This window comes from Amphibalanus amphitrite, unplaced genomic scaffold, assembly GCF_019059575.1.
Source record: "Amphibalanus amphitrite isolate SeventyFive unplaced genomic scaffold, NRLGWU_Aamphi_draft 000037F_arrow, whole genome shotgun sequence".
Classification (NCBI taxonomy): Eukaryota; Metazoa; Arthropoda; class Thecostraca; order Balanomorpha; family Balanidae; genus Amphibalanus; species Amphibalanus amphitrite.
Genome location: NW_024881533.1, coordinates 1,300,218 through 1,309,688, shown reverse-complemented (window position 1 = coordinate 1,309,688; position 9,471 = coordinate 1,300,218). Strand labels below are relative to the sequence as shown.

At 50.1% G+C, this 9,471-nt stretch overlaps 1 protein-coding gene across 1 annotated transcript; it reads left to right on the top strand.

Moving 5' to 3' along the window:
- Positions 1-856: 856 nt before the first annotated feature.
- Positions 857-5,633, top strand: LOC122373010 (H2.0-like homeobox protein; the record flags this gene model as incomplete). The annotated part of the gene is made up of 3 exons (XM_043350724.1): positions 857-947; positions 3,888-4,075; positions 5,382-5,633. Coding segments are annotated over 3 exons (426 nt in total), but the record flags the coding sequence as incomplete, so codon positions are not given.
- Between the last annotated feature and the right edge of the window lie 3,838 nt (positions 5,634-9,471).

The following is a 9,471-nucleotide window of genomic DNA, read 5'->3' as shown; positions in this document are numbered from 1 at the left end:
TGTAACCCTACCCATTGTCAGCTCTGGATTTTTATACCTTCCATCTTAGCCAATTAGGTACAGTCTGTCTTAAAAGTACCGCGCAAAGTGACGGTGGATCCATCAAGCCTGACCGATGAAGGACTGCTAGATTTGAGTCACCGAAGCAATGAACATCCTCGTCCATTCCCCAAGTCAATTGGTTCGGTGACTTTCAAATTATAGCAGGCCCTTCCTCGGTCAGGCTTGATGGATCCACCGTCACTTTGCGCGGTACTTTTAAGACAGACTGTACGTACAATGGATATCTATGATTTTACAATATTACTTTCAAAATGTTTGTTCAACCGATGTATTTTCAAGCAGCATCGGTACCGAGGCATGCTTCTAGAGCGTGCGGTGTACCTATATCTTTATCCATACCAACCATAATTCTGGGGAATTATCCCTTATTAGTTTCGTTGCATCGTCAAACAAATTGGGAAATTACCTGATCTTGTATTGGAGTACTTCACCACGGGGCACACTTATAGGCACGGTTGTCAGCATCGGGCATCAACGAGGCTGTGAGTTGGTGAGTTGGTGGGTCCGACCTGTGCTATTTAACCTGGGCTCTCAGCTCGATTGTCCCTTCTATGTATAGTGACTCGGCTCGTTCTCCCCAGCAGATGCCGACTCGACCACGAGCGGCGGTTCTGCGGAGCGGTGGCCGCCGCCGACTGGTCCGCTGCTGCCGCTGCCCGGCGGGCTCCGGTCGCCGCTGCCCGGAGGTGGCCGCTCGCCGCTGCACGCTGCCGGCCCCCTGCTGCCGCCGCTCCGACCTGCCCTGTATCCACTGTGCGCGCCGCCGCCGCCGCTGCTGCCCTACCTGCAGCTGGGGAGCCGGCCGGCCGAGCCGGCGCCGCGACTGTGCACTACCTGCCCCGATCCGTGGCCGGTCACGTGCCATCACCTGATCCAGGCGGCCGGTACGTGCACTTCTGTGTGAAAGGCAGGACGCGCGATTATCTGTGACCCCACTGGAATGACACAGTGCCCAGAGTTCGGCCCATTGAGGAGACTGATTGCAACGGAATCGAGTAAACCCGTCACCAGACTTATTGGTTTTCTTCAAATGATCATGTCTCAGATCAACCGATCACGGCTCAGGTCAGACCAACTTACAGGTCCACTTTTTAAAAATGGCTTATTTAAGCTAAAATGATCGCAGCATAACAATTTTGGTAGTTACTGCCGGTTTAATTTTCACAACTGTGTGAAGTTAATTTATCACTTATAAGCATTGGTTTAAACCTATTCCTGGCGGGCTCCGCCGGGACAAGAAACTGGCGGGGGGGATGGGGGCGATTCGGCCCCCCTTCAGATCTCAAAAACTACACATCTCAGCGACAAACGGCAAACGGCGTTTGATAGGTCGCTTAAAGATCTACAACTTTTACATAAAACATTTTCAGGTCAGGTCAATATTGAGGTCACCAGAGGTCATCAACGATAAAATGTTTTGGGATTAGTTACCTATATAACTTTTAAACTAAGAAACATAGAGATATAAAACCAATACATTTTTTGTTGCTCTCGCCGAGGCGATGCGAAATAAGTATGTGATGACCTTCACAGGTCAATCTGAAATTTGACCTGAGGTCAAGGTCAGGTCATTTATCAATGAGGTTGTGGGGTATGGTCATGCTGCATACCAAACGACGCGCCTTGACCAGGCGAGCAGTTTGGTACCACTTTCAAGTCTTTAGCACCATCATGTCGTGATTTATTGACAGAAAAACGATTTATGACGTCACATGACCTCAGATGACATTTGCCGGTGCCCCTGTCAATTAGCGGCACCAGGATCATCAGCGATAAGATAATCTTCGTAATTCGTAATTCGTAATTCGTTTATTAGGGCTGATCCACAGGTGGCTATTACGGCCCAGTCAATACAAGCAATATGAGAGTACCTAAGTCACAAAAATCATCATAGTAAAAGACACACAAAATGTACAATGGTACTAAAAAAACACTCAGGTGGCGACATATCTCTATCGGAAGAACCGCATCAGCTGTGCCCTGGAGGCGGTCCCTGTCACCTCTCGCGGCAGCCCGTTCCAAGCCGCCGCGGCTCTGTACGGGAACTGCCGCCGAGCCACCGCCAGGCGGACTCGGGGCAAGTCGATCACCGCCGAGCCCGCAGCGGTGGCACGCGTGGCCCTCTCTGAGACGACGGCTCGTGGGCGAAACATTGCCCGTAGCGAGTCAGGGGCACCAGCGGCATACAGGGCGCGATGCACATTCACTGCGTCCCTGCGCGCGATCACTTCCCCAATGTTGGGCCAGCCGAGCGCGCCGAGAGCGGGGGTGATGCGGTCAAATTTACGGAGACCAGAGACCAGTCGTGCGGCAAAATGTATGACCTTCTGCAGTCGGTCCAGGCGGGATTTGGAGGCACCACCCCAGACTGACGAGCAGTACTGGAGGTGGGGGAAGACATGGGTTTGGACAAGGATTTTAAGGATGTCTGGGGAGAGGTGATGACGAATTTTGAATAATGATATGAGGATTGCGTTGCACCGGCGGATGATGGAGGATATGTGTGGCTCCCAGCTCAGGGTTTGGTCGAGGAGAACGCCCAGCACTTTGATATGTTTTGTTGGCCGTATAGTTACATCATTTACGTTAATGGCGAAGTCTTCAACTCTATCAACTGAATTTTGCGTGCCGAAAAGGGTGAAACAGGTCTTCTCCCCATTCATTTTCAAACTATTCAAGCTGAACCAGTGCTGGAGGTGCTGGATGTTCTCCTCGGCCCGGGACTTCAGCACTTGGATGTCAGTGGGATTGGAGGGTGCTGAGTCCAGGATTTGGGTGTCGTCCGCGTAGGATATGAGGCGGCCATGAGGGAGGAAACAGGTTAGGTCGTTGACGAAGGTGAGGAAGAGGATGGGACCCACGATGGACCCCTGGGGGACGCCGTGGGAGAGTGGGAGTGCCGTCGAGGAGCGGACAAGTTGGGAACGGCCGGAGAGGTAGCTGCTGAACCAGCGGGATGAGATGCCATACCACTCGAGCTTGTTCAGAAGCACCGAGTGATCGACACTGTCGAATGCCTTGCTCAGGTCGATTGACGTTACCGCCACGACGTCACCGTCATCGACCCTGCGAGCCGCCCATTCGACAATGTCGAGTATGGCATCTTCGGTGGAGTGGGATGGGCGATAGGCATACTGGGATGGGGAGAGGATGTGGTTATCTTCCATAATACTCAAAGAATTGGGTGGTTTGGACTCGTTTACACGAAGCAGGAGACGTTTCAATATTTTTCCATAGGCTTGCAATGTAAAGGTCACGAGTCTGATGGCCTGACCTCAGGTCACAGATATTAAATTTCTGAGATATACAAATTGCACATACTGGTACCCTAACTAAAACCTGAAGAGAAGAAATTGATCGGTCAAAAACTCTAGCTCTGGCGTGATTGCAAACTTTTCTGAGGTGGGGTCACCAAACCGCCTCTGGTGACCTGACCTGACCTGACCCGGCAACTTTTTTTTTGTCAAAATGTGCACAATGAATGTTTAGAAAAAGTCACCGAGTATGAGCTTTCAGTCTTGCGGCGTTTGGCAATGGCACAAGAAAAACCTGAAGGGGGGCCTTAAAGGCCCCCGCCAGGAATAGGGTTAAGAGGTAAATTGAACGTTGACCTAAGGTCAAATTAAAGTGATTCCGGTCAGAAAAAGACTTTGTTAGATTCTTGGCACCGAGACCGTTAAAACAGCGCAATATTTCCTGGTCTGTGAAGAGGTTCACATATCCGCTCGCCAGGGTTCGTTATTCTACATTATCTGTTGAACAGTACCCTGCCTTGTCTCTGTCACAGACTGCCGGTACCCCTCCCCCCCTGGTCTCCGTCACAGACTGTCGGTACCCCTCCTCGCTGGTGGCTGGCCGGCGGCTGGGCGCGCGCCGCAAACGCACCTGGACACGGGCCGTGTTCACCAACCTCCAGCGGAAGGGGCTGGAAAAGCGGTTCACCGTGCAGCGCTATATCACCAAACCGGAGCGCAGGAAACTGGCAGAGACGCTCGGCCTCACCGACTCGCAGGTGAGACCGATTCCGACTCTCACCGAGTCACAGGTGAGACCGACTCTGACTCTCACCGAGTCACAGGTGAGACCGACTCTGACATACAGCTAAAACGCAGTTCACACATGTCAGTCTGCCGGTGTCGGGCCCGTCAACGTCGACATGACGGCCTGCAGCCCGTCAAACGAAAGTTGAGATTTGGTAACCCCCATCGGTAGCTCCCATTTGGTAACTCCGACACACCGACTTATCAGGTGAGCTCCAAGATACGGAGCACGACGTCCGTCCAGTGAGCAGCGAGTGGTGACCGTCCAATGTGATAGTGACCGTGCAGTGAAGTGGTGGCCAGCCAGTATGTTCATGACTGTCCACTGTTCAGTGTCCATTGTGGTGACAGGTCCAGCGTTGGTGATTGGTGACCGTCGAGTGTGTTGACCGTCCAGTGGCGGCGACCGACTATAGTGTGGTGGTGCCGGTCCAGTATCATGGTGACCGTCCCATGGGGAACCCGCCACATGACCCAGCCACCCTCGGTTGGCATTCTCCGGCCGTTGGTTCTCATCCCTCTCCGATGACGGATGTGCTCGTAACTCAGGTCTCCCGCGGGGCTGCGTCACAGCCAATTAGCGCGAGAGACTGCCGTGGCGGCCGACCGACCCCTGCTGACCAGCCAGGGGCGCGCTCAGACCCCGTGACCGACAGCGGGACACGTGGAACGCGCTTAGCGGGCGTCATTACTAATGATGGTGTTCATGCCCGACCTTACAAACCAGTACCGATACAGTACATACCTACACATACAATGCATGGGATAAAATTGAATGCCAATGTAGACGTCATATTTGGGATTAGAGTACCAGCGAGCTGATTCATTTCATTTCGAATGTGTTTGTAGTCAGCCTAACCGCACACATTTATCCTGTTACAATGTAGCGCGTGTCGGTCACGGCTCCTCGGAGTACTGATCCGTACCCGCCTCCAGAGCCGGGCGCTCCGTGTCCACACTCAGTGTCCCCAGCGTGATACGGGTCACGTGGGCGCTGTCGGAGCCGCGCCCCGACAGGCCGGTCATCGGCACGACTTATGGCCCCAGTTCGTTCCACATCAGCCGTGACGCGCATACCGAGGGGTGTTTTATACTGGGGGCGGGGCTCAGTGGGTTGAATGGGATGCTTGGGTATCTGTTTAACAGGAGATCTGCCGATATAGCCACTTCATTGATCTTTTTGGCGTTCTAAGGACACCGGGGGTGGCGAAAATGGGGAGAGAGGCTCCTGGTGGCGTTATTTTAGCTGAACATGGACTGTATCTGTTGGTTCCACAGGTGAAGGTGTGGTTCCAGAACCGGCGTATGAAGTGGCGCAACTCGCGGCAGGCCGCCGAGCGGGCAGCCGAAGAGACGCCGGTGGTCGACTCCACCCAGCCCTCGGCCGAGGACGAGTCGGCGCAGCCCATCAACGTCGAGGACTAGTGCCATCACAAAAACCAGAGGACTAGCGTGATCAGAGGACTACACGACTAGTGCGCCCAGAATGCTGGGTGACCAGAGCTCAGAGCACTAGCGCGCCAGGAGGGCTTAACCTTCCAGGCGGTGGGGGGGGGGGGGGCATTTTTTTGCCCCCCTTTAGTTTTTTCGATATATCTCGAGAACCGCTGCGCCGATCGTCACCAAACTTTCGGTACCCTCCCGGGAGCAGCTAGCGCACATGGTGACCAAAAATTTTCCAAAGGCTATGATAGGTTGGCCGCTAATGACGTCAGAGTGACGTCATTTTTGCCATTTTCGACCCAAAAAAAGGTTTCGCGGGAAGAGCTGTCAGGCCTACAGCTTTAGAGATATAGAAAAATGTTTCAGACATAAAAGGTGTAGAATCAAAAGGGCTACAAAACTGCTATTTCGGTTTTTCGAATTTTTTGGATTTTGACCCCCAAAAATCAAAAAATAGATTTTTTGAATATAATAGCCAAAAAATCCAAAAAGTTTTTTGAATTTCGAAAAAAACCGGAATATATGTGATAGCCCCTACCGCCTTCTACCTACATACCAAATTTGAGATCGATACCTCTTTTTTTGGCCAAGTTATAGCGAAAAAAACTGTTCAAAATCGATGTTGTCAAATTTTCAAACTCAATTTTTAGCAATTCTAGACCTCGTAGCGCAAAACAAAGACCACCATTAGACTCCCCGTGACGAGCTGCATCGAATCGATACCCATTTTATGCAAAAATATCAACTTTGAAATTTGACCTTTTTTGACCTGACCTTGACCTGACCTCCACCAGAAAGTGACCTAAACCGTACCTGATGGTCTTATAACCAACACCATTGAGTTGGAAATGAAAAACTGGCCATAAAACATGCATCGCATAACCTTAGTAAAGTTGGGCTCATGTGGTGACCCTTGGTGACCTTTGGTGACCTGACCTGTGACCTGACCTGGTATGACCAGTGACCTCTAATAGCAACATATGTACTAGACAACTGACGCCTTATCGCTGATTTTCGACAAAATGCATTTTACTCGGTGTTATAGCGCTTTCCCTAGAAGCCCCGTGAACGGTGAAACATTTTATCTTTGACCTGACCTGTGACGTCATCGGTGACCCCGAGGTCAATGAAATTTGGTTTCCCTCGACAAATTTGACAGGGCTATCGAACGCCGTTTGAATTTTCCGGATCCGTCCAGTAGTTTCGGAGATACGGGGGGGGGGGCAAAAAAGTGCCCCCCCCCACCGCGCGGAAGGTGGCTGGTAGGCCCACCGCCTGCCGGGTTAAAGACTAGTCGTCTGGCCGGCCTGGCAGCCTCATATGCCGAGTGTTACTGTAGTTACCTACCACTTGCCCGAGCGGTACATGTCGGGCGAGGGCTAAGGGTTACTGATTGAGACAATGTTTGATTTGAGCGCCGAGGTTATTTGGACAGTGTTCACAGTCAGTGTTGTGTTTTGGCGCTAGTTTAGCGAAAAGTGACGTTTATTAGAAATGTGTAATATATGTGGTGAAAAGTTGCGAACAGTGCCTTGTGTGACTGTGTTGAATCGTGCACCGCAACACTTTGCCTTTTACCATTGTAGTAGCATAGCAATAGAAACATACATCATATTGGTACTGATTGTCCTGTCATTTTCATGACCTTTTATAACCTGATAGTTGTTTGAACCGATTCTAATATAAAAAATAAGTCACCTTATTTTCATCTAAAACTTTAGCCATTGGCTTCAAGAAGCTACGCTCCTTCCAGCGGAACCTATATGCAGAGCACTGATGTAGAGTGAATGTGAGTCAGCTGCGTAGGCACGGAACTCGTCTCAGCGCGGGGTAGGTATTGTTTTTCAACAAAACCGAGAATGAAACAAAGGCTATGTTATCGATCACTTGGAGATCGTAACACCTAGACGCGCGAGGCTCCATAACTCGGGGCTCGGGCTCATCATTGTGCATTTTTTATCCAACTTGGCGGCAATCGACAAACGGTTGTATTGGGCCACAAGACAAACACTTGCCTTTTGTTACCACACAGGGCAGATAATTCGCTAAATGATAAATCTCATAAAAAAGTGCAGCATCGCACGCCTGTGCTAAGATTTCCGATCGACTGAGAACATACGAGGTACACTCCAAAAGTTTTGATACTTTTTCAGTAGAGACCGTTAGTTGTTTCAGAAAAGCATGAAACTCCAGTGACTATCGAAATGAGACATCCCCAGTTCAATACACTTGTAGCGCTCCGGTCACTTCCTGAAGACCCGCTGCTAGTCCTTCAAAGTGAAGGTGCCCAGGGCCTCTGTCACAGCCTCATTCATCTCCTCCACATCCTCCAACCGGCGTCCGCTGAACTTCTCGCTCAGTCTGGGGACCATCCAGAAGCCACAGATGGCCAGATCTGGACTGTGGGGAGGATGAGGGACAGTTTTGATGCCCATATGTGTTAGTTAGCTCGTCACCATAATTGACTTGTGGGTGGGTGTGTTGTCCTGGTGCAGGTGCCTCTGGCCAAATTTGAAGAGTTCTGGCCTGTTGCGGCGAACTTCTTTCTCAACTCCCTCAGAACTTTCAGGAATCATTCTTTGTCCCGTGCACGGGACCCACAGCTAATGAATATAATGCCTTTTTGTCGAAGTACGGGATTATTATGAGCTTCCTAGTGGACCTGCTCTGTCTGGCTTTCTTGGGTCTGGGGGAGTCAGTGTTCTTTCATTGAACACTTTGTCTCTTGGTGTCTGGATCGTTAAAAATACATCCAGCTTTCGTCTCAAGTCACTGAAGAGTCAATTTTCAATGTTTCTGGGGGTATTTTTATCAGGCTAATCACAAAACTTTATTGCCTAGCGACCCTCAAAGTTGTCCTCACATTAACAGCCTGACCATGCTGTACACTGGCCGCTGTGACAAGGCGCGTGCGACTTGCCGTGTTCAGGGTGATGCCCTAGCAGTCTCTTGCAACGTAGAAAAACAAAATTACGCAAGTACGCTTATGACAACTGTGGTAAGGACATATGAAAACGACGAGAATCTAGCACTGTTAATAGGGCTTTTACGAGGGCAGTCTCAAAACTTCTGGAGTGGACGACGTAGTCTTCGGGCTATTATCAGTTTGGTAGAAAAAAAAAAAACGATTTCACATGGCTAGAGACCCAAGAGACCACGCAGTGAGACGAGGGCTGTCCTTCGTGAAATCGGGTACTTCGATATTCAGTTGGGTGAACTGCTTGCCGTTTCCATCATTCAAAAACCAATGAATGATATTGTCTTCGATAAGGTCTATTATCTTTTACTGTTGCATTTTCTTTGTTTCATTCATGTTAGCAGTAATGGAAACAGCATTAGTGTGTTTTAGGTTCGTTGGAGACTGTAAGACGTAAGTCGTTATAATATAAACGTTTATATCGCAAGACTGTTTGTGAGCTTCTTCAGTGTCTATTAAGGTCAACTGGTTCCGGAAGCTGGCAACTGGTTCAGAAGATAAATACAAGTTTAGCATGAATGCATGTCAGTGCTACTTTTTTTGGTCCTCCCGGCAAGCCATGAGGCTATAGCCGGGGGAGGACGAAAGTTACTAGCTGGCAATTGGCCAGGTCTTCCGTTTACGTTACGTTAATGCCGGCTATTTAATTCCGGCCCAAGAACTAAGACAAAGGCAAAAGACTACGTTAAACCGGCTCATGTGGCGTCCGGTGGGGAGCAAAGCAAAGGGAAGGCCGAAAGGTGCCTGATAGGCGAGACCGATAAATTTGGTTACTTACATAGAACTTGCTGCTGAGACTTGCTGCTGATTTGTGTGCTGTTGTTTGGTGTGTGTGCTGTTGTTGTGGGGTGAACTTTTGCCAGGAAAAGTCCTAACTAGAAAAAAACCTGGTGCCTATCCAAGAGGGCAAAAACCTGTGCGTTCAGCCAAAGTACACAGTAAAAAGCC